At 38.8% G+C, this 24,957-nt stretch overlaps 4 protein-coding genes across 7 annotated transcripts; 1 reads left to right on the top strand and 3 right to left on the bottom strand.

Moving 5' to 3' along the window:
- Positions 1-373: 373 nt before the first annotated feature.
- On the bottom strand, positions 374-1,396 carry LOC116259639 (putative fasciclin-like arabinogalactan protein 20). The gene has a single exon (XM_031637495.2). It carries the CDS (start codon positions 1,371-1,373, stop codon positions 435-437), a length of 939 nt encoding a protein of 312 aa, XP_031493355.1. The 5' UTR covers positions 1,374-1,396; the 3' UTR covers positions 374-434.
- Positions 1,397-4,002: 2,606 nt separating this feature from the next.
- LOC116258488 (inorganic pyrophosphatase TTM2-like) lies at positions 4,003-13,166 on the top strand. 2 transcript variants are annotated; one of them, XM_031635655.2, is made up of 12 exons: positions 4,003-4,120; positions 6,003-6,362; positions 8,325-8,439; positions 8,542-8,737; positions 8,895-9,008; positions 9,139-9,312; positions 10,273-10,467; positions 11,031-11,153; positions 11,244-11,359; positions 11,570-11,696; positions 12,050-12,295; positions 12,374-13,166. In XM_031635655.2, exons 2-12 carry the CDS (start codon positions 6,026-6,028, stop codon positions 12,590-12,592), a joined length of 1,962 nt encoding a protein of 653 aa, XP_031491515.1. In that variant the 5' UTR covers positions 4,003-4,120; positions 6,003-6,025; the 3' UTR covers positions 12,593-13,166. The 2 variants fall into 2 exon arrangements, with proteins under 2 accessions (XP_031491515.1, XP_031491514.1); XM_031635654.2 differs by lacking the exon at positions 4,003-4,120 and adding an exon at positions 4,137-4,244.
- An 816-nt stretch (positions 13,167-13,982) lies between these two features.
- On the bottom strand, positions 13,983-15,610 carry LOC116259119 (H/ACA ribonucleoprotein complex subunit 2-like protein). The gene is made up of 4 exons (XM_031636761.2): positions 15,381-15,610; positions 15,187-15,256; positions 14,657-14,762; positions 13,983-14,306 (listed from the first exon to the last, which is right to left on the bottom strand). Exons 1-4 carry the CDS (start codon positions 15,505-15,507, stop codon positions 14,145-14,147), a joined length of 465 nt encoding a protein of 154 aa, XP_031492621.1. The 5' UTR covers positions 15,508-15,610; the 3' UTR covers positions 13,983-14,144.
- Positions 15,611-18,351: 2,741 nt separating this feature from the next.
- On the bottom strand, positions 18,352-24,528 carry LOC116259712 (proline dehydrogenase 1, mitochondrial-like). 3 transcript variants are annotated; one of them, XR_004173962.2, is made up of 5 exons: positions 23,953-24,528; positions 22,588-23,233; positions 21,670-21,910; positions 19,904-20,132; positions 18,366-19,213 (listed from the first exon to the last, which is right to left on the bottom strand). XR_004173962.2 is itself a non-coding variant. In XM_031637623.2 (4 exons), exons 1-4 carry the CDS (start codon positions 24,472-24,474, stop codon positions 20,093-20,095), a joined length of 1,449 nt encoding a protein of 482 aa, XP_031493483.1. In that variant the 5' UTR covers positions 24,475-24,528; the 3' UTR covers positions 18,352-20,092. The 3 variants fall into 3 exon arrangements, 2 of the variants coding, with proteins under 2 accessions (XP_031493483.1, XP_031493482.1); XM_031637623.2 differs by having other exon boundaries at positions 18,352-20,132; XM_031637622.2 differs by lacking the exons at positions 18,366-19,213; positions 19,904-20,132 and adding an exon at positions 20,236-20,429.
- Positions 24,529-24,957: the final 429 nt, after the last annotated feature.

Below are 24,957 nucleotides of genomic sequence, written 5' to 3'. Positions count from 1 at the left end.
GTTCCTTTTCCTCTTACAAAAATGTCTATCGGTAATCGGTGAGCTTAACAACACTTGATTGGAGAGAGAGATCTTCAAACTACTTAGCTCAGTAGTGTAATCTATCTCACCTGGTTTTAACAACACTTAGTAGGACCTGCAGACACATTACGGTGCGTTGTGATTAGAAAGAAAGAACTTCAAACTACTTGGTTCAGTAGTGTAATCTCTCTCACCTGGATCTACTTCGCTCCTGGTTTCAGATTCCTTTCTCAAATCCCATCATGACATATTTGGAATATTCCATCTAACAATTTGGAGCAACTGACGCTCAATTCTTGACGAGAAATTTCGATGAATTCCGAAATGACAAGATCAGTTCTTACATGGAGTTTCAAAAATTCACAATTCACGGTAAAAGGAGAAAAGAGAAGAGTTCTTGAAAGAAAATCGATCTACAAATCTGGACCGTCAAAATGGAGATCCGTTACCTCCTCGGCCGGCGCAGGCGCTATGGGAAAGGCGCCTAAGAGTCCGTGAACGACAATGGAATTGCCGGGGTACAAGTCGGGAAAGACGATCGGAACGCCGTTCGCCTCAAGCTGCACGCCAGACCTCGTCAAGTTCACCGGAAACCGCTTGTCGAGCGTCGGAAACACCCCACCGAAAGCCTCGATATCCACCCACGAGACCTTGCAAGGCACGACGTGTCTTCTCAGCACCCCGGCGAGCTCCGTGAGGTTCGCCGCCACTCCTTCCATAGCCATGTCCGGCACCGCGAATACCGTTAATTTTACCCCTAGCTCCTTACCCATAAGCCCTATGATCTGCAAATCAAGCAAAGACGCAAAGATTCCGAACCCTCGGGACGCCATGGCTTCCGTGGATCTCTGGAAGACGCTGTCCTGGCGGGTGCCGAACAACGGGCACGTCGGAAACGAAGGATTGAGGAAACGCTCAACTCCATAGGCGACGAATCCCGCGTCCCGGTAGATCGGGGCAAATGCAGCTACTGGGACACCGTTGATAGTCGAATTTCCAGTAACGACGAGGAAACGATCGGAGAGAAGGGTGGAAATGTGGGTCCCGGACGGCAGAGAGATGAGCTCTTCGGAGGACAGCCTGCGGGGGGAGACGTGGTATCTGAGCAGGAGGAGGGAGGGCTGGCCGGAGAAAAAGAAGGCGGAGTCGGAGGCGGCGAAGATGGTGGCGGAGGCATTTGGGATGAGGGTTTCTGGCGCGAGCTGAAGCGTGAGGGACATCGAGGAGTAGCCCGAAACGATGAGGGCCTCATGGAGCGGTTCCAGACGAGGATCCTGAACAGAAGAGCAGCAAAAGATGAAGGAAAGAAGGAGGAGAGTGGAAAAGAAAGAGGAAGAGGAGGAGTCCGCCATTAATGGAGCTCTGGAATCTTGCTTTTCCGTCTCCCTTCTGTCCTTTCTCTTCCTCGCGGCGGTTGAAATACCCGCGATTGTACACGTGGCCGATTATTATTGGACTGCAAGATTTGAAATTTGGTGGGAAGGCCGTTTAAAAGCTGGCTCCATACGAGTCGGATATCGGTGTGGCGGAACCGAGTCGTGACGGCGCAGCTGAAGGGGTGAACGGGTCGTTCCTTCTTGAGCCTTGACCCGATAATATGCTTGATGAGGAGACCCGGTCAAGGATTCCTAGTGGATATAGGATCTGGCTCTACGGGTCCGACTAAATGTTCAAACAAAATATTTGGATTTGATTTGGAGGAGAAAAGTTGATCCATGTTGGATCGGATTTCAATTTAAAAGAACAACTTGGTGGTCATAAAATTTTGGATAAATTCATGGAACATGATATGATATTATAAAGTTTTATGAATCTGCTCAACTTTTAAGACAGACTTAATGGATAGTAATTGTTACTGGTAGGTGGTTTGACTATATTCGTTACTACCCAAAAAAAATTAGAATTGATTCATAAACATATTATATGAAATTTGAGAAATACTAATAAAATCAGCTTTAAGAATAACTTTATAGGTTATTTATATTATTTAAGATCTACCAATCTCAGAAAAGCATTAAAAAATGAGTGAGCGACAGCGAGTGAAAAATGAGAGCTAAAAAAACACTCTCAAAATTAAACTAATGGAACTCAATTTTTAAATATTCTCTAGGAATTCGATATATTATACGAGAAAATGCATCAGACGTAGAACTTTATAAGAGTTTTGATCTTTGTGGTCTAAAACACAGAAATAAATTAAATAGACTATTTATTTATCTGTATTGAAAAACTTATTGTGCTAAGCTTTCATTTTTTTTTATTGTCAATTGTTCACAAATAAACAAAAAAACCATCCACTAAATCGGCAACAAGAACTGGGATCAAGGGAACTGGGATCAAGGGGGCATAGTGTAGTTAGTCGGGTTAAAAGTTTGTATAAAAGACAAGTCTCTAGTTCGATTTCTATGAGTGCTATGTTTCTGTGTCTTAAGGTGGTAGGATATGGCATTCAAGTTGATAAATGTGTTGTTACTATCACTGATACAGACGCAACTCAAGACCCTGATGGCAAGGAGGAATAGGAGGGGTCTTCAAGGGCGGTAAGATGAACCTTTTGCTCGCCCGAACAAGAACCAGGATCAATCATAAAACACTATGTTCCAAAATACTCATATTTTCCATTGCCAACTGCCTCATTATATCACAATTTTAAGGTTAGATAAAAAGAAACAATTTTACATGCATTATGTCACGATCTAGGAGGCTTCAATCTTCACTCGGGTGAATTACCCTCTCGCTCACCTCAAAATCAGCTGACCCCTCATCTTAGTAAATTAAAGATTCTTTTTTCTTACCTTAATTCGATATTTATTACTAATAATGTGCCATCATAACTTCCTCTCTAATCTTTTCTCATACCATAATCATCCCACAACTTGATCAAATTAATTTCATCATATTTAACAGCATTAAACCAGTTTATGGCAGCGTTAATTGGTAAGCTAAATTCTATTTACAGAAACTTTGATGCTAAAAAAACCTTGACATTTTAAAGCTTCATTTTGAAAATAAAAGGGCTTGGGCTCACATTTACTTAATTTTTTTAATATTTAACATTACTGTTTTTTATTTTTTTCTTATAAATAGTTTGGGTGAAAAGGTTCCCAATCCCAAGGCCTTAAACTTTTAATTATTGAAATATACATATTTTGTGAAGGGCAGGAGGGAAGGGCATGTGCCTCCTAATATTTAATATTTTTAAAATAACAATTTCAAGCCGTTCAGATCTACCATGATATGCGAAGTCAGATACGTGTCGACTTATTCTCACAAATCATGCCCGTTAATAAATTTGTAAGCATTTTTTTTTTCAAATATTTACCGAATATTTTCGAAAACCACCAAAACTTAAGGAAATTATGTCCAACCCCACTCTTTGGAACTGACTATCTGTGCCCACTTATACATATTTTCATAATACATGTTTAAAGAAAATAATGTTTTGTTTAGAAAAATATAATACGACGATTCCTAATGTTTGATCAGCAATGGAACTAAAAATGACGTATACAATCACATTAATGTTTCTTGCAACAAGAAGTTAATATTATTGAATTTATGCTGTTCATGCTACATCTACTAGTGTTTTATATTCACTAAGTCATCTAGCTGGAACCGATGTACAATCACTAGAATAAAACAATTTTTAGTTCATATTTCTTGTTCCATGGTTAAATGATTAGAATATGATTTTTTTAATCAATTTATGAATTTATTAGCATATGAAATTTAGCTTGTTATGAAGATATTTTTTTGCTGGTTATGCAGAAAAAATGTCTGGACATATGTGAAAGGCAAAGGAGAGCATTTTAGTTATCGACGAGAACTAAATAGTTCGTGAGGCAGCGCGCAAAACTCCAGTTTTGTGCGCTTTCATGTAAAATCTTTTTCAACAGGCACTTATTTGAAAATATGTAAAAAGGGCAATATGAGCAATGTATTTATTGGGTGGTCACCCTGCGCGCCATAACGCTCGCACTCCCTCAGCGAAAGATTGCCTCCTAACGCGACGGAGGATCTCTCTCAACCTCTCTCTCTCTCAACCTTTCTCTGTCTTTCGCTCTGGTTCTTCATTGACCCCATCTTTAGAGGAAGAAAGGTTTGTTTGGTCGCCCTCTGTTCTTTCCTCCTCTGTTTTCTTCTCGCATTTTTTTTTTCTTTTCATTGTTTCAGAACCTGTTGCCGTTTGATTACTTTTGGAATGATGGTTTCTTCCTTTCCCGGTATCCCCTTTCCTTTTGTTAGTTTTCCTTTGGGGACTGGTCTGGCAGTCCTGAGGATATGCTCTGTAACCTATTTCTGATGTCGTTCTTCTGTTGCTTTCTTGATGATGAACTTTCCTGTTTGTTGGAGAATGCTATGAAATTGGATTGCGTGGATGCTTCTTTTGTTAAGTTTGCTCGGGAATGATGATGGCATTTTGGAGGGTCTCGCATTCTTCAAAATTTGTAATTCGGGAGCGGTTTCTTATGCATTGTTCTTCTTGTAATTGATGGAATGATGTAGGCGTTGTTTGAAGAAAATTGTTGTAGCCAATGATAAGTACATTGTGCTCTCTGTAATGCCGTCCGGTGTTTGGAAGCGCTAATGCCTGCCATAACATGGCATTGCAGGTCCACCACCATCTTGAATGTATGGGACTAGCAACCACATTGCTTTAGTGTGGCTTGAACTCGCATGCTGGTTTCAGGAAACATCATGAATCATGGAAATAACAGAGTAACTTAAAAACCAAAAGATGCTTCTAATTAACTCATGGGGTGTGCAATTCCATAAAGCTGAAAGTCATGCCTTTCAAATGCAGAGAAATTGTGTTTCTATCTTAATTCAGAGCCGAAAAGTTAACCTTTTAAAAGGAAGAACAAAATTAAGGTTAGATGCGCCATTGATTTTTGGATCATTTCGTTAAAATTATGCAGATCTTGCGGCCAAAAGTGTGAACTGTGAAGTAGTTGGAACTTGGAAGTTTCTTCACAAATTTCTTTCTCTCTGAAATATCTTGGAAATAAAAAATTAAAAAGTCTATAGAGAATAAAAAAAAAATATGTATGTGGTTTCTGTTAATTTTCTGACAAAACTATATAGTCAAGATAGTCTTTTAAAATTTTAAAAGAAGCCAAAAATGGAAAACATAAACTTAAAATACATATTAAAAAGGATTTTTATAGGGAAAAATATTACAATATTCGTTTTTGGCAGTATCTTAAAAAAATCATAATATGTTCCGAATGAAAATATATATTTTTTCTTTTTCCTTTATATAAGTGTCATGACATTTTTCAAAGATGTCGCTGGCATTGGTGTCACTGGTATACAAGCCCCTTTTACATTGAATGTGGAAACAGGTTATTACGTCTGAATACATGCATTTCATGTAATGGAAAATTGAGTTGGATTACCGCCATTTCCTGTTCCGGTATTTCATACACTTTGAAGGGGATTACGGCTGTCATATGATAAAATTTTGTATGATAAAATGTTGACATGAGTTTAGTAGGGACTTTTTCCTATAAGGAAGGGTCAAAGTTGTTTAATTCTGCACATCGTTCTCATTCTTATTTACACTCTATCCTTTAATAGACTTAAAATAATAATGTGTTGGTTCCTAAAGACAGTGAAGGAACTCACTCTCCGAATCTCTCTCCCACTCTCTCTCTTTCTCTCTTGTGTGACAGTTTGCTGGATTGCAGTAAAGAAAGAAAGAGAAACGTATAGACCAAGAGCATTTCCAGAAAAGGAAAAGTCACAATACTTACTGTTGTCTTAGAGCGCAAAAGAGACATTATTTTTCCTTTCTTGGACTTCTTTGATCTCTTAAACTAAGATCTGCTTGATTGATGTTTTTTTATAATATGTTGCTTCAGATGTCCTTCTCTTCATGTTTTATTCTCTCATTTGTTGTAGATGGCTTAATCAACTTTGATGTTTCTCTTCTCCATTCAGCATTTTTCCTAATTTCAAGCCTTTTATTTTTTTTGCAGAGGGAAAACCATCACACTTAAAAATGGGAGAAGACAACATCAGTGCCAACTCACCTCAGCGAAGGTCGGGTTTGTTAAGAGATCAAGTGCAGTTGGTAAAGAAGACAGATAATGATCGTTATGAGATAGTTCCAATAGCAGGTCAACTCTCATTTGAGAAAGGATTCTTCATTGTGATCCGTGCATGCCAGTTATTGGCTCAGAAGAACGACGGTCTTGTGCTAGTAGGAGTTGCTGGACCATCTGGATCTGGGAAAACTGTTTTCACTGAGAAAGTTCTTAATTTTATGCCCAGCATTGTGGTTATATCAATGGACAATTATAATGATGCCAGTCGTATCATTGATGGAAACTTTGATGGTAATCTCCAGCTTTAAGATAAATTTCTTAATTTTTTTATCTTGTTTGTTCTGAACATGTAGACAAAGCATTAAATCTATTAAGAGTCTATTCAGGATCCTGTCTTTTAATTATGTTGTTTTTCAATTTTTTCATAACCTTACCACGAATACCAAAAGTAAACTAACAGATGCTTAGTTAACCTATTCTTAACTCAAATCATATCTAGTTCGTGACTGAATTGTTTAAGAAGAGGAAATGAAAGAGATGGCCTTGACTCTTGAGTTTCTTGAATCTGTTGGATATGTTTAATATAACAACTGCATTGATTAGACAATGTTCTTATTTGGATTAATTTAACAATAAGCTAATTGGTGCCTCTATTGGTTGCTTAAACTGAATGAAGGCTGAAACAACCTCAAAATGTATCCTATAAAGTATATAATATCTTGTCATTTCCTATCTAAAAAATCAAATATGTATATCACAAATTCCATTTTGCTATTCGGTTCAAAATGGAGATATACCTTATCCTATAAAATGTAGTTTGGGTTTCAAAGAATCGTTAACTTTGGGGTCTTAAGGTCATTATATTCAACTGCATGCAACTGAAGTCAACCGCAACTAGGTTAATGATAAAGTAGCCCTACCTACATTCTGAAAGAGTTTAGTGACATGTATTTTCTGATATTTTTTTCTCCATTACATCCTGCTACTGTGTGTGTATGTGTGTGTGTCCATGGCCCATGGGTGTGTGCATGTGCATGTGTGTATATACACAGGCTCATATGCACTGTTGTTGGCCATCTTATTAATTTCATTTAGAATTTCACAAAAACCACATGTCAAGGTACTTTTTCAATGTTGAAGAGTAGTTGTCATCTTTTTTTCTGAGAAAGTAATTTACACAAGGTTCCTTTTAAACCATCAATCAAGTTGATCAGATGACTCATTATTAGTCTATATAGAGTTACTTAATTCACATGCTCCATGAACTTTGTCATGTAAATGCTTTGATCTCTCGATGTACTTGGGAGCTTATCTCATTATCCACATCTTTTAGGTATACAGTCATGTTAATCGAGATTGGCCGTGCTCCAGATGTGGTATTCGTCTTTAAATTCTTCTTATGCAATCAGCTTGCTGTTTCTTTTTTTTTCCATCATTTGCTAGCCAGATCACATGAGATCTTGCTTGTTTTACATAAAAGATTCGGTCCATACAGAGCCCTTATGCTTTAAAGCATGATACCGATAGTTCATCCATGGCAGCATTGGCATGATGATGGTCCTTAGAGGGTTTCTTGTAATCCATAGGAAGGGCATTATCCCTATCAGACCCACTTCTAGGCCTGGGTCACGGCTCGGGTACCCGATGGGTACCCGGCCAGGGCCCGATCCAGCTTGATAATAATTTTAAAAATATTTTTTAATTTAATAATATGTATTTTATTATTAAAAAATATTTTATTTATACAAATTTATTTTATAATTTAAAAATATTTTTTTATTATCAAACGGACCAGGCTGGGTCGGGCCCAGGCCCGGTTTTTGGGGCCCAACAGGCCGACCCGGGCCGGGCCTGCCCGACCTGCACCTTACCCACTTCTTCTTGTGCAGTCACTGTGGAAGTATACACTAAGAAGGTTGCTGACTTTCTTAATGCCATTAAATTCAAGCCATGTTTTTGGTAAGAGTTATTATCTAAATGTAGTGGCTGTCATTGCTCCTTTACTGGGTTTGATGACTTGATCATGCTCTTGAAAGTTACCAAGACAAATTTATGCCTAGGAACTCATCTCAGTATTCCAGTTTTTTGTGGAATTTTTAGATGCCTGTGCTTCCATATATTTCCTTCCTGCTTTTATTTAATTAACCAATTTTCCAATCTATTAGATTTCTTCTCTTTTTGTATGCTAACCGAAGTTTTCATGCATTTCCCTTTCTGGCTTGTCTAATTGTTGCACGTGCAAAATTTGAACAGATCCACGATTGATAGATTATGATACTTTGCTTGATAACATCAATGGTCTCAAGCAAGGCAAGTCTGTTCAAGTACCAGTTTATGATTTCAAATTGAGTTGTCGAACAGGGTACAGGTGAAAACACTTCCTTGCTACTTTATTTTTATTTGATCAATGATAAATTTTGCTGCTTTACAAAGTCATTGCCTTTATAATTGGTTTTCTTAATGCTATTAGGACCATTGAAGTTCCAACATCTCGTGTGGTGATTATAGAAGGCATCTATGCTTTAAGTGAAAAGATGCGTCCTCTCCTTGATCTTCAAGTGTCAATTACAGGTGGTGTGCACTTTGATCTGGTGAAGAGGGTTCTGCGGGACATACAACGAGCTGGCCAAGAGCCAGAAGAAATAATCCATCAGATTTCTGAAACGGTTTTCTTCACCTTCCTATGTTTATCATTGTTGTACAGACATTTTTAATGACAGAGTTTAGTTTGGCATCTGGTGTGTGTGTGTGTGTAGTTAATCCATTAAGCAACCAGTCCTGCATTTTCAGGTTGTGATGGTTTCCTGTTATGTGTTCTAATAGGTCTATCCAATGTACAAAGCTTTTATCGAGCCCGATCTTCAAGCTGCTCATATAAAAATAATCAATAAGTTCAATCCTTTCACAGGATTCCAAAATCCTACTTATATACTGAAGGTGAATTATTTTTCTCTTCAATTTTCAACTCTATTTGCTTGCCTTGGCTTCTGATAATCTAAAGTTTTTTACTTTTATGTGTCATTTTTTAGTGTGTACGTATTAATGATACTGCTTTTTGTCATTGTAGTCACGTAAGACTTTGACAGTGGAACAAGTAAAGGCGGTCATGCAGCATGAACATAAGGAAACCATGGAAGAGACATATGATATTTATCTTCTTCCTCCAGGTGAAGACCCAGAAGCTTGCCAATCATACCTGAGGATGCGAAATAGGGATGGAAAATACAGTCTGATGTTTGAGGTCTGTTCTTGTGGTGTTCCAGGACTCACTTTTATGAGTTCCTTGAGTTGTAATATGTATTGCACAGCTCTAGAAACAACATGTTGGAACCCCATGCCAGAGCATGTCTGCATCTATAACCACACATAATTTTCTTTTTATTCTGCCAATGTTTGCACGCGAAAGAATGAAACTACTAGTGGTGCATGAGTTTGCTTTGGTATATATAATATTATGAAGCATGCTTCCTTTTATTGGAAGGGATATTTCAAGGTTGGTCTGAGTTTCTGAGAAATTAGTGGTGATTCTCTTATTTGTCTGATTAGCAGTTGTTTGTCCTTATTATCTCGGTATCTTCTGCAATCCAAGTTCACATTTCCTACATTTGCATGTGTAACTTTGATGCTATTAGTTTTCAATACCAAAGACCATCAGTTAAACTTTTATACAGTATTTCTTAATGGCAAGTATATATTGTTCAAAATCCACTTAGTCTTCACACTTTGTTGGGAAAGACTACACCTTGTCTTATCACAATTATTCTGCTCTTGAACCAAATAGCCATCCGGCTATATGTATAATTTTAGGTCACCTCGTTCAAAAGAACCAAATATCCATGTTGATGCTAAATTAATTTTGATGATCACATTTAATCAGTTGATCAGCTTTTCTCTATCCAAACAAAGTGTTTTGTTAAATAGCATAGTATCCTCTGAACTTGATGAATTGCCATCTGATAAGATGTATTCTAGGATGCTTCATAATATAGCATGTGAGAAGAAAGAGTATTCAAGAGGAAAATCAAATGGTAACCTAGAATGGTTGCAAGATAAAGTCTTCACCTTACATTTAAGAAGAAATTCTTGTTCTTTGGTCATCTGCTTAAACTGCTTTTTTTCCTTTGAAGAATGTAGTAGGTCAACTGTTGTCACTGAATGTTTTCTTTTTTCCTGCTGTCTACCTTTTTACTCTTAATTTCAGGAGTGGGTGACTGATAGTCCATTCGTCATCTCTCCCAGAATCACTTTTGAAGGAAGTGTACGCCTTCTTGGTGGACTGATGGCTTTGGGGTACACTATTGCTGCTATTCTGAAAAGAAACAGCCATGTTTTTTCTGATGATCGGGTCATTGTAAAAATTGATTGGCTTGAACAACTTAACCGCCAGTACATTCAAGTATGTCTCATTCCTCAGCTTCTTTGTTTTCACTGTTATCCTTGTTGTTATGTTTTTCTTGTTGTGTTAATCCTCCTGCACATTGATGCACAAACTTATACTACATCTATGCATATACCAAGGAGATGGCACACCTTCTGTGCTTAATTAACATACAGCAAGTGGAGTGAAGTAGAGATCTGCTGTTTGGTAATGGAAAACATGATTGTTGACATTGATAAATATACATGTGCACAACTCCTGAACACAGAAGCCTGGAACTTGTGCTATTAGCATCTTCAAATCTTTGACACCAAATGGTTTTTAAGATGAAAGTTTTAAGGCAGTCTCAGACTATCTAAAACAAGTTGTGAAGCCTGCATCTTAATATCAAAGTTATAGTCATGTGAAGCTGCGTTAAATCCAAAGGAATCTAAACTGAAATCTATTATAGAGAAGTAATGGTCTCAAGGTGCACTTTCAGATTATTATCGTTGGTTCCAAACTTGTTTGAAACTATTAGCTTGAGTTTGTTTCTTAATGTTATTATGCATTTAATCTGGCTCTGAATGGAAACTTGAAAGGTGCAAGGAAGAGAACGTCTAATTGTAAGAGATGTTGCAAAGCAACTGGACTTAGAAGGCTCTTATGTTCCACGTACGTATATTGAGCAGATTCAACTGGAAAAGCTTGTGGATGAAGTTATGGTACAAAAAGTTGAACTGTGACTATGAATGAAGCAATTTTCAAGAATCATATAGTTACAAAATCTATTTAATAATCAACTTTGCTCCCAGGCCTTACCAGATGATTTAAAAACAAAGTTCAGCATTAACGAGGGTGTACTCTCAAGCCCAAAAGCACTGTTAAGGGTTTCTGCTGATATGGTGGCCACGAGGAAAAATCTCAAAAGGTACTCAATTGCAATTTTATGGATCAGTTCCTCTGACATGGACATGCTTTATAATTCTCTTTTCGTCCTTTGAGGGACATCTTTTTCATTTCAGCATTGCATGATCATAACATATGGTTTTAATGAGGCAGATCTAGCTTGAATTTTTTCTTGCTATTTATGTGAAGAATGTTTGGCATTTTTCTTGCTGACTAATGTTTCTTTTATCAGCATAATGTCCCACTCATTTTCCACACGTAGAGACAAAAACCTGGCAAACTTAACGAAACTTGCGGTTAGCACTAAACGATTTGATGGTCGTGGCACCGACTCATCTGCACCTGTATTCGGAAACCAGGTTAGTTTATCCAAATAGGTCATCAGTCTGGTTTTATCAGGTTTGTTCTCCTCAGCGGCTCAGCCACATTATTTTTTGTGTTCTTGGAATAGTAGAGTTTTTGCATGGAGGTGCATGTCCATCTTGGGAAAGTTGTTGCATGTTAAAGCAAATAGAAGGTCATCATGGTTTTTTAGTAGGATTTCTTGCTAAGATCAGGTTCTGCTTCTAGAGAGACATATCGGGCAAGCCCATAAGTAAATTGAGAAAACACGCATGACACTGGCATTGACAGTGTTTTTCTAGTAATTGGACATTCATGTAACCTTTTTGAATGTGTAGTAATCCACATCTAAAATTTCTCTTTTTTGCAGGAAATCACTTCTCAGCTTTCAGAACAGATGTCAACCCTCAATGAGAGAATGGATGATTTGACATCGAAAATAGAGGAACTAAACGCCAAATTAACCACCAAAAATGTTTCTGCCTGCCAACAGAACCTTGGTTTACAAGTAGAAGCCTGCAGTGGTTCTCCTTACTTGTCTGCCTCTGGAAATTGTGGATTACATAACTTATCATCCACTTCCCAAATTCTGAAGGAATCTTCTCTCATGGAAGAGGTGTGGTTTTCTTTTCCATTTTTTCTCATCTTCTCACAATCTCACTGTGATCTTAAAGTGCTTTTCTGTTAACACCAGATCACTGTGGTTGGGAGAGGCCAGCGTCAAATCATGCATCAGTTAGATAATCTCAGTAGCTTCCTCCATGAAAATACGAGACCTAAAGCCCATAAGAAACAAGTTGACAGGAGCCACAGAAGAACTTCTGGCCGTTTTGGGAGACCGTTGATCATTTTATTGATCGTTGGCGGCATCAGCGCAATGCTCTTCAGAAGCCGTCAGAGAGTGAACCTTTAGCAGCTGCCCTTCTCTTTTGGGCTTCCTCCATATATTCATTCCTTATGGAACAATATCTAACCGTACTTTATAGCTATTGAAAATTCCATCCCTATCTTTTTGAGCATTTCGAATTAGTTTTGAGGGAAATTACACTGAAACTATTAAAAGGAATAAACAAAAGACTGAGTTAAATAAAATGACACATATTTTCAAACCATTCTGCTGGCTACACAGCTGTAATAAGCTGAAAATGTATGATTACCAAGTCAGCAGAATGTATGACTACAATGTGTTCTTTTTTTTTTTTATAAAAAAAAAGTTAAACAGATTAAAGCAAACAAGGGATGGATTTGTCTTAAAAATGCAAATACGAAAGATAGCTTCGTCAATTCTCTACAGGGGATGAAAATTGATAAAGATTCCTTTTCCTTTAAGCAGATCTCAATTTTGTCTTCCTGTTACTTTTTTCTTTTTTGGAAAATTATTCATTTAATCTGATAGCAAGGAAGGTATGTACAGGATGATGACAGTGATGAAAAAAAATATAGTCTATGAGATGGAATGTATATTCTGGCAATTACATCCTAATAGAAGGGAACTTTTGCTTGGTGGTGTATTTTTCTGAAAGGTGCTTCTCATTACCGTGTCACATATTCTTCAACTTGAGCTTTCTCCTGAAGCAGGCAGAGTTGGAAACAAAAATGAATACCGTAGTCCCATTCATAGCATCAAATTGAATTAGTTTATCTCTGTAGTGGGACACAGAAAGGAATGCTTCCTACGATTCTGGATACCATCCAGTTTATACACCTCTGGTTGTCATAGATAAAAGGATAATAGATCCCGATAATAACAGTCCTAAATTTTTAGCAATCCTGACTTCTATTTTATGGGCTCTAGTCTAGGCCTTGTATTTTCAATAGATTTGCAAAAGTGAAGTCCAAATTTATAAATATAAAGCAATTGGTGAGTGTGTGTGTGTGTATATAAATTTAAGTTTCAAAACTATCCATAACAGTACGAAGATCAATAAAACCTGCTTTCTTCAACTTCGTCCCTATACATGTCAACCACTTGGTTGATTTAGTAAAGAAGGAATCAAGGAATCCCCGGGCTCACATGTATACAGGATCTTATAGCAAAAGTTATCAATGACAGGTTCTGGTGTTTTACATTGACGATCTATGATTTACAGGTCGACCCTTATAAAATGAAGGATATATATTAGAATGTACGAACAAATTTGGTAAAACGGAAAAAAATTGAGACTCAAAAGGGGCGCTCATAGAGTCCCTAAGTCCTTTACCGAGGATCCGAGATAACCTCACAGATGAAGGTAAGACTCCGGTAGTAATCAGCTTGCAGACGATTCTCAAGGTATCAAAACACACACACACACACACACACATAACAAGAGCAAATCAACTAGGGGCTCTATTACTGAGAGAAAAAGAACTGTTTGCACAATCAAAACAGTGGTAACAAATATAACAATGTCATATTTCATTTCACTTCCTTCCACATGATAACAAGTGAGGCAATCTGCGAACCTATATTGGTCCAGTGTAACTCAAAGATGAGAGAATCTCAGTTCCTTGACCTCAGTCACAACCTGCATATAATCGCTCTGCAGTTTTTCTTGCTCTTCCTGGCTCAGCTCCCCTTTAGATGGTTTGGTCGATACCAGAACACAGCACGTGGGTCTTCGTGTTGCTCCAGCATTGGCAAGATCCTAAATGATTAAGAAGTAAACCAAGTTACAAACTGTATCCATAAGTGCCAAGATTGCTCAAGCACATCTGCCCACGAACATTCTAGTGGAGCTAATATGCATCAAGAAAATCATCTCTAAGTCCAAGATTCAAGGCAGTGATAACTCAAGTCCTACACTTGAAAACAATGGAATGACTATGTCAAGCATGTAAAAAACTTTGCAGGGCTTATCCCTTAGGCCGAGCCAGTAAAAATTGAACTAGCTTCAAATACTTTCAGAGAACAGAATCGATAAACTCGATGATAGGAAACGACCATATCAAATTAAAGAAACATTGACTATGAGTAAGAAAAAAGCAAACGTCTCACCTCTTTCGATGGCACATATACATATGGTATATCAGCTTCTTCGCATAAAACTGGTACGTGTGTAATGACATCAATGGGTGAAATATTCCCTGCAATGACACATAACCTGCACGAACCCAGACAATCATAAACTTTGGTCCACATTAAGACCAAAACCAAGTTGTTATCTTTTTTCCTAAAGAAAAACTTTGAAAAGCAAAGTCTTGAAAATCACACACCGAGAAATATCAGAAACTTTGATCCACATAAATCTCAGAAACCCTTTTTCTTGTCTTAAAAACAACTGAAAAGAAAACACTTGAAAACCAACCAACGAGACCGCACAAAATACTATATAAAGGAAAGGAATTGTTGCTTCTCTCAATTATACTGAGACAGAGAAACGGAAAATAAAGGTGGGCATTACTTAGCAATGGTGTAATAAGAAGAACCTTCATATTCTGTAAGAAAATCTAAGCATATGAACAAAAATTTGATAAAGTAAATTGGTTTTCAGCGGGATGGCATAAGAAAGAGGAAGGAGAAAGGACCCTTTATTGCCACGTCTGATGCTTTTCACCACTTCCTTCACGCCTCTCTTCAAGCATTTCGACTCGGAAGCTGCAGAGAATAGAAGACCCAACGTCGTTATTTGGTTGTCGGAAAGGCGTAGTAATACCGAGCGTGCACACTCACACACACAAACACAAACACAAACAGGGACACAGCGAGAGAGAGAGAGAACCTCTCCTAACGAGCTTGAGGAGCCTTTTGCAGAGCTTCTTGCCGGCGAGAGGGTCGGCGATGGGGGACACGGCCAACCTCTTTTTCTTCTCCTTCAACGTTTTCTCTGTGTCGCTGTCGCTACCCATCTCTCTCCCTCTCTCTCAGACTCCCTCTTTTCTCTGATCGAAGCGGCGCCTTGCGTTGCCAGTGTTGCCTGCATCCAAGGGTTTTAGGGAGGGATTTTAGACAGAAAGAGGGAGAGAGAATCAGCTATGGGCCTGATGTGTTGGACAGTGACCCGAATCCGCCCCGATACAAAATAACTGGCCAACGCTTCATCATAGCTTCTTAAGAGGCTGAGCTTATCAGCGAAATTGTTTAAAAAATTAGAGCATATTTATCCGGTACATAGTGTTTCATAAGTCTACTTAAAATTTTAAGCATAATTATTGGAGGATAATAATATGTTATGGGGGCAAACAACTTTTAACAAATCGTTGAGACACTTTGTTAGTATCTCATCAATCTACTAAAAAATAAATGAGTATTTCATGAATCTACTAAAAAACTGAAGTAGGTTCATGAAATAATAGTTCTAGTATTCTATAAATTTGCACTAGACACTCACAAAGTACTTCTCTCTCTATTCTTAAATAACCTTCTAAACGTCTTTGTTCCTTTGGGCCATAACACATGGTCTAACACGTGAAAACTTTTGTTGCATGCCATTTGTCTACGGTCACCGTGTTTGAAATTGAATGAAAGTCCATTGTTTGCTTGTGATCAATAAAAATTATAAGATAAAACTTAAATTAAAAAGAAGCGTGCAATAATTTAGATAAAATAAAAATTTTACATGTACTGCTTAGAATTCTTCAAAAAGACCAACATCTAGATTTTATGCATCGCTCTCAAACTACCATCATACACCAATTCATGAATTCCGAGTCTCTTGAAAAATGTTGTTCCATCACAATTGCATAATCCAAACATGTGAAAATTTGACCCCAAAAAAATGGTAGAAGAAAAAGGGAGACAATTTAATCTTGATCCCAAAGAAGAAAAAACTCTGCTGTGCGGAGATGATGTCCATACTGCTCATTCTTGTAATGTATACATACATACATACATATATATATATATATATATATATATATATATATATATATATATATATATATATATAAAGCCCCTTAACGTCATTTATATCAACACTTGCTGAGTGCCTTAAAAGTTCTATAGAGCACACCCAAGAAAAGAAAAGAAAAGTAAAGCCTCAAATATTGTAACCAAAATTTACATTTTCAGGCTGCCATTGGTAAGGATGGATGGAATGCATCCATTAAATCTCGGATGAAAAGCCATTGGATCTCCCATCATAGATGTGCAAACTAGTTGACGGGTGTATCGTTCTCCACCCAAAGTCGCTTCAGACACTAGGAGCAGCAAGGAGAAAGAGGAAGAGGATTTTATCTTCTCCCCGTCATCGATGCATCAATAAGGAATGAAGATTTTAGTTAAATTCTGATCAGGTTGAGTCTGTTCATCCAAGAGTTTGAGTTGATCAACCAAGCAAGCACCAGCTGATATTAAAAGAGACGAGGGTTTCACAGTCCACTCGTGATGTACAACTGCATCTCGGTAGCATGTGCTTCAAAAGATCCATCAAGAAATACTAATTAAGCACTACGCAGCGGAGCAACAGATCAGTGCTGCTGCACATTACTTCTGAATCGTCTCGAAATTCTTAAGAACCGATGTGCATCACTGACACGCATCGGTCTGCATCGTGTTGTATTGCCACAAAAAGGAAAATACATAGAAGATGGTTATATTAATAATATTACTTTGGTAATATATGTGCCAATACAAGGACGTATTTCTCATGCAGGCTTCACGTAGACTGAAAATTTTGTTATATTGCCTTTTTCGTTTACTGTTTCTTTAACTTTTAGGTGTTTTTTTGGCCAAACGCAAGCTTTTGCATCCAAGCAGAATTTAAACTTCGCTCGAGTCCTAGGAGGCCTTGGCTTAATCAAACATATGGCTCAAGTTATAGAACCAAGAATTTGAGTACAGACTGAGCTGGGGTTGAACAAGAAACTAGTAGCTGAAACTTTGTTTGACATATACAAAGAGCACATTGAGACTTGAAATTCAAAGAAACAAAAAGGCTTGTAGCTAACCACGCAAAATCATTAAATCAAAAGCACCTTTGTGATAGTGTTACAAAATTACAAATCATACTCGATATATGCTCTTTCGACCAACTTAATTGAGCTTAAATGAGTCAAGTCTAGGTCGCTGGAACTGGACGACTTCAATAATTTTCATTTCAAAGTCGCTTCATTTAAGAAAGGAGTTGAGCTCCAGTCACTTAACTCACGGTGCAGCCCCTAGATGAGAAGAACCGGCTTTATCTCTTATATTTAAGCGCAATTCTTGTTTTTTCATACTTCGTTTTCATCAACCAAATGTCTATACATAAACTCCCTCAAAACTATAGAGAAATCAAAGACTATGGCATGCTCAGAAGTCCAGGAAAAAGTTTTGTTTTCTTCTCATATTCATCACTAAAGTTGCATTAATGTCCAATTTAAAAGCCGAGTTCCAAAATTTGTTCAGAAGGATCCTTGCCTCACCATTTTTTGAAAATAACGTTTTGGAAGACTGATTAATCATCCGCTTCTTTTGGAATCCTTTTTCCCAATAAAAAGATGCCAGTATATCGGGGTCCCTCGATCTTTCCTGGAAATCCTCTGATATATTGCCTTCTCCCAAACACCACCAGCGCACACACGTCCATGCGAAGCTTCATTGAATTAAACAGGCTTTACCTTTCTGCTGCAAAAATTCATTTCGGTGGAGGACTGCTGGGAGGTAGGTTCCCGACCTTTGTTTAGTAACATATGTACAAAAAAGAATTACAGCGGATGCAGAACATCAGACCAAAGAAAAACCAGTAGCCATAACCCAGACTACTCCCCTGCAAAAATTCATTCACAAAAAAGAAAGTTCACTAGCAAGGGAGACCACAAATTTTATGTACATTTCACAACTCAAAACCGTAGAAGTATTCAGGTTAATCTAGCAATTAAAACAAAAAAATAAGAAAAAAATACCAAAAGGAGCTCTATCCACCTGCCGAGAAGAACAAGGTAAGCGTTCTGTTGCTACAGGTGCATAAGCTGGTAAAGGTCTGCTTGACCCAGCTTGCCTAAGGAAAAGATAATTTACATAAAGAAATACCAAAGTTCTGTTTAGGTACATGAGGTTGAAAAGATGCATTTGCAGAGTCTGAAGTTGAGAAAACGTGTTTTTGCTTACAGAAAACATTTGGTCTCTCTGTGAGGATGGTGAGCAAGGAAAGCAGCGGCTATGCCATAGGTTTTGCTTCAAGAAGCTTCATAAGGAACTGAAAAGATTCCCATTTGTCGACGCACCTCCATTTGTGGAAGGCCACTAGGATAACCTGACTTCACATATTCGTGTCTTCAACCTTCCTCCTCGTCATCCCCTTCTTTCTCTTTCACCATGGGACGGCGGTGGTGGCAGCCCGTGACTTTGCATAAACAATTCAGCATCCAAAATTGTATGATGGCAGCAGTTGCATGAAGCTCTTCTCCTCTTGTTTTGTTTTAGTCCGCTTCTACCGATTCAGAACCTCTTTTTTCTTTTCCTCATTCTGTCATTGAATTTAAAGGCTCCTCTGTAAGTGTGTTTTGTCTTCACTTACTGCAGATTCGGAACATTTCACACCGTCCGTTTAACGTCTTATAACTTGGGCGTTTAGTCTCTGATCAAATGATAGAAGCATTATCTGGCTTTTACAGAACCAGGTGTGCCTTCAACCTGCTACCGGGAAAAAGAAAAGAAATAAAAAGAAACCAGGCTGCTATTTGGTTGGCAGAAAACGAAAACAGAGAACGGCCCAACCATCCTAAAGAATGGTGTCATTTTTCGTTCTTACTTGCAGAGACTTCCAGACCCCTGCATAACATCAAACTTCATTTTTTGTTCGTTTCCTCAGATTTGATACTTAAATAAATGTTTTACGTGATACTCCTTGGCAACTATTCACTGAGTAGTACTGTAAATTCCTGCATGCCCACCTTAAGTTGGAGGCCGCCAAGAGTTCAATAACCAGATTAACACCTAATTTGGCGTGGGAAAGTTCCGGCTAAACCAAAGTGAAAATTTTGATCTCTAAGTTTTAGCAAAACTTTCAAATGAACAGATTATCAAAACAAATTAACATAAAAAAATAAGATTGTCAAAAGAAGTTACGAATGATAGAGGAGATGGTGAAACTGAAGTGATGGTAGCGGCAGTGTTACTGTAATGAAAGTCGCGTCAATGATGAAAAGGTAAATGGAAGCAGAGGTGACGATAGAGATGGCAATGGTGGGAAAAGTGGGGTGGGAAAAGTGATCTAGTGATGTTAGAGAAGCGTCCAGGCGAAATTTTCTAACAGTTCTGACAGGAAAATTAATGGAACATCGATAGTAAAAGTTTGTAATACATTTGGACAAATCAACCTACCCGTTTCTCAAATTGTCTTCACCTACAGGGAGACTGTACGGCTGAATCAACAATTCCACCTCAGTAACTACCCCGGAAACCTTTTCTTGGGTTAAAAGAAGAAAAGCACTGAGTTTCTGCGGAGGTTTGTGTGACTGTCCGTTGGTGTAGCAGATGCCTACGAGGTCATCCATAAGGCCACAAACACTTCTAGCTCTGCCATGACAACAGATAACACACAACAAGGGCCCTGCACTTCCCAAAGCAAGAAAGAGAAAACAAACATTCAGAACAAATCTCAGGGCCGCAGTGAACTTGAGACAAGCAAAAACACATTGTTTTTGACTCCCATCTAGTTAAAATCTGCTTTATTTCATTAGTTAACGACAGCTGTGTCGTTATATGTAATACACACACAACGGAAGAAAATTCTACAGATTACATCTAGCCCAACCCTACTATCTTAGTAGGCCTAGACCTGTGCAGCCGTCCATTCCTCCTTCAGCCACCGATCATTAAATACTTCAACCTTCTCAGCAGCTCGTCTCTGTAACCACCCAATAATAAAGCATGTAAATACGACGTTTGGTTTGAGAAATAGAAAAAAACCAGCTTCTTTCTACATTGATGCAGGGGGAACCAATTAAAGCTTGGTTCACTCTTGGAAGAAACTTAATGGCAGACTCAGAAGTCCTTGGCTGAGGGGCAATAAAAACATTGCTTGGGCTTCAGACGTGAAGAAAGGGGGAATTCAAGAATTTTGGCCCCATGTCCATGGTGGCGCCCCATATAGCTGAACCCAACTAAATGTGAAACATGCTTGGGTTTTGTGTGGGCAGCTGACCACACATGCCCACACCTTTATTCCGCCGTTGTTTAATAGCCATCATCAAGAACGTCAAAAAGGTAAGGACCTTTTTGTATTTGAGGACAAAAGGCCGACGACCAGAGTAAAGTTTTTTTTTTTTTAAGCATCTCTTCGACCCACGATTTTACTGGAAAGTTTGTGCAGGGACAAGCAGCAGCAACCCATGTCAATAAGCAAGAAACTTGGTAGTCGATTTAGACTTGCTTAGCAAAGACACGGAATTAGATCATGCCACTCATAAAGTAGCAATATTTAAAACTAATTGCGTCTTCTAGAGGAAGAAAGATGCTACCCAGTTTCTTGGGATTTCGTTCTACCTATTTCTTTACTGTTTTAAACAAGAGGAAGACAGAAACCACCGAGTTTCTTGGACGTATGAGAGCTGCTACCAAACCACTCTTTAAGCTTCACATGCTACTTCTCTCTAGATCACTCACCAGGACATGTGATATTGCAGTGCTGAGTCATATATGACTCATGAATCAAACAGACGCATTTAATATCTTATCTTTTAAAGAGACGCTAAACATATGATAGTGATGTGCTCCCGAGTCATATAAGACTCATGCGTGAAGTTGAAGTATGTCAGCAAGACACAGTCAGCAGAGGACCCACAGATTTATTTTACTGGATACATGTCCCAGGAGGACAGATACTCCAAATCTAGAGGACGATTTCGTTTGCTTGCAAGCTAATTGTTTGTCCTTATCTAAAGGGTTTTTAGCGGCTAGATGGCTCTCCAAGCAACCATCGGCAAGTGGAGCTCCACATTGAGCCTCTCTGATTTCTGTTGCAATTCCTATATACCACAAGACTAATTCAACTATGCTAAAAAATGGAAAGCTCCCAAGAGAGAATTCTTGAATCTAAAAAAAGAATCACCAATTTGAACGGTCATAAAGGGCATCAAGATTCAAACCTTATGAGCAGCCTGTCTGCAGATGAGGCCAAGAGGAGGCCCTTGTTTTCCTCTGCTCTCCTAAGAAGGTAAGGGATGACCTTCTCCAAGGGGCCAAAGGGCAGGTACTTGCTCACTTGGAAGCCTGCACTTTTTAATCCAAGCGAGAGGGTGTCTGCCATGCCTTTGAGTTGAGCAAAGTGAAGGTTCTCATTTCTTTTGCTTATTCCCAATTCCTCTGCCTTGGAGGCTGCTGCCTTGCCTGTGATAATTGCCGTAGATCGTCAGCTTTAAGCTTCCAAATAACTTTTGTTGTGTCTGGAGCTTACATGCAAAACTCAAGTATAATCTAAAGGTGGAAAGAATGAGGGAACTTCCTTCACTTTGTTTGTCAAATTCTCGTAGATAAGGAACAGCACAAAGTTCAACGAAAAACTTGTGCAGTCATTTTGTTTAGTGGAAACCACAGAAACCAGAAGCTATCTTTTGTGAAACAAAATGTGCACATAATGCTACTAACCATGCTGTGCAAGTGCTTTTATTTAAAAAAGCATTTTCTCCTGGCAATGCTCACTATGATGGCGTATGTCGAGCTCCTACGAGAAATGTTTTGTCCAGTCATGGGAGAGAGATACTGAGTGAGAACCAGTTTCTTACATAATTACAGAGCTAAGGCACTAGCTTCCCAGAGATCGGATTTGCAAAATAAGTTGAAGAATGATTGAATTATAAACAAGGAAAAAAGATCATAGAAGATCTAAAATATATTACTTCCCAAAAGTGTGATGAGAATAGAACTTCATATTCTCTGCAATTGACACATATAAATACACAGTTGTGCACCAGTCATACATCAGGAAGAGTTCGAATTCAGAAAAACTTTCCCGGAATCAACAATTAAGAAAACCAAAAGAAAAACAGGGAGTTCGAGATACCTACCAGAGTTAATGTTGTGGGTTGCAAGTACCACAGATCCAGAACCTTTTGCAACCTTCTCGAGCATGAATGCTGCACATGAATCATAACATTCATGTGTGTCCCGAATGCATGAATGAATAGGAGAATCAGCTTGCAGGGACGATGCCAACTTAGTTTCTCTACTAATGTAAGCACCTCTAACCAATTTCAAACCCACCATAATGCCTCTCCTCTCTGCGTCCTCTGCCACTTTGACAACTCGCTCTTCTGCATCTTTCAAGTAGGCCTGAATCGTCCCAAAAACTATTGGAACATCTCTCTTGTTAAAGGAAATGGAAGCAGAGTAGGTGAAGTAATCGATCGCAGGCTGTACTGAAGTGTACTCTGCATCAACTAGAAGAGGTAGATACAATTCACTGCATTTGCTAGCAAGTTTCTCTAGTCTCTTGTGAGCTAATTGAAGATCAGCTTCCTCCTTGTCTGAAAGAGGTGGTGGAGCCGAACGGGTATGATACAAGGGACTCGAGTCCGTCAAAATTGGCATGCAATCAACCTTCCATGGAAGATGAAACGAAGGGTGTCTGTGCTGCCATCTCAATAGATCACTTACTCTCTCCAGTAAACGTATCGGGCAAATGGCTGTGACTTTCACACAAGCAAAACTAACCTGCCATATGTGAAACATAAACCATCTTCAGCAATTCTTCTGCCTTTCCTTCTTCTTTCTTAAAACGCCAGAGTCATAAACCTAAATTTATTTTCTCATTTTCTTTAGCATCCTTTTTTTTTGGAGCGATTAGGATCAAGATTCCATGGTTCTACCAAGAAAAAAAAAAAGATAATAAAAAGTGCAACTAAACAAAGATTTTCTTCATCAAGAACAAGACCTGAAGATCATTTTGTTCTCAAGCAGCTTTCTGAAATATCCCCATGAAACACGTACAGGTCCAGGAGGCTTACCGCAACAACAAACTAATGCTGCGTGCTTTCAATAAAAATAAAAATGCGAAGCTAAACGGAGAGGGAAAAGAGAATGCGTTGAAGAAATTATAACGAAAAAGGAGAGACTATTGAATGAGCTAGAAAATCGCTTTCTGAAAAGTAACATAAAAGAAGGATAACTAATATTAAAATAGCTATAAAATGGACAAAGAGGAGGGGACACCAAGAAAAAAGGGAATAACTTGTTTTTTAAACACTAAGAAGAAGATTCACTCTCAAATACCAACGTGTCCTAAATGACCGGAGAATCAATCCTTCTGTCCGATCAGACATCCCAACATATCCCACATTGTCCGGATCAGTTGCCAAATCAAAAGCACATGGAACATGAAAACAAAAATGAAAAAAATAATCAGAAAAATGAGGGGGAGAGAGAGAGCTGACAGAGGAAGGCGGCAAAGAAGGCGTCATCTCCACCGTCTGGAGGAACTCCTCCAGGTTCCGATCGCAATCCTCGTTCCCCTCGGCGTCCTCCAACCCGTAGTCGAGGATCCCCCGCAGTCCCCTGTCCCACATCCTCCTCAGCGTCTTCCCTGCCTCCTCGACTCCCTCCCCCGCACAGAAATGCTCATACACAGTCACCTTCACCGCCCGCCGGACCACCGGAATCCTCATCAACGGCGAGGCCATCAACCATGACCCCACATCAACGAGCGGCCCGCATGACGCGAGGTACAGGTTAAAAGCGGATCGCAGGAGCTCGGACGAAGGCACGGACGCGAACAAGGCCTGGGGGTCGTCGAGCCCGAGGATATCCGACCGCCGGTCGACAACGTCCGTGTGCACTAACGGAGGGGCGGTGGCCGCCGCCAACTGAAACGGCGAGGAGGAGGAGGAGGAGAGTAGGCGGGCAGTGGAATGGGCAGGGATCCTGTTCCTCAGGGCGAGGGAGAGTCTGTTTGCCATGCAAAAACAATGGAAGAGAGAAGAAGCAGGGGAAGGGAAGGGATGGGCTTTCTCTACGACATAGGTTGGCGAGCTTAGCAGGGTATATATAGCATCGTTCGCTGTTCGGATGTTGCACATGACCATGAAGCCATTATTTATTCACTCTCCACGTACTGTCATCAAAATATAAAGAAAAATCTCTCTCTCTAAATTTCACCACGTAAAAGCCAGCTGATGAGACTTTTCCCCATGTGCGGATGGCCCCTCTCTTTTGTTTTTTTACCATGTCTTTCTTCTGCGTTTAAATTAAGATGAGTTCTTTGCATGAACTCAGGATGTGCCCCGTTTAGTTGGTATCAAGTTTGATTTAGCTAACAATATTTGATAAAATTTTGAAGAAGAAACATGAAAAGAGGTGGAAAACTTGTAAAAAGGACATATATTGACAAGAAAAGCCTTATTGATCCTCATTTTAATTAAAGACGAGCGAATGCTAACTAG

This window comes from Nymphaea colorata, chromosome 8, assembly GCF_008831285.2.
Source record: "Nymphaea colorata isolate Beijing-Zhang1983 chromosome 8, ASM883128v2, whole genome shotgun sequence".
NCBI lineage: Eukaryota > Viridiplantae > Streptophyta > Magnoliopsida > Nymphaeales > Nymphaeaceae > Nymphaea > Nymphaea colorata.
The sequence above is the reverse complement of the archived record's forward strand: the minus strand, read 5'-3'. Positions and strand labels throughout refer to the sequence as shown.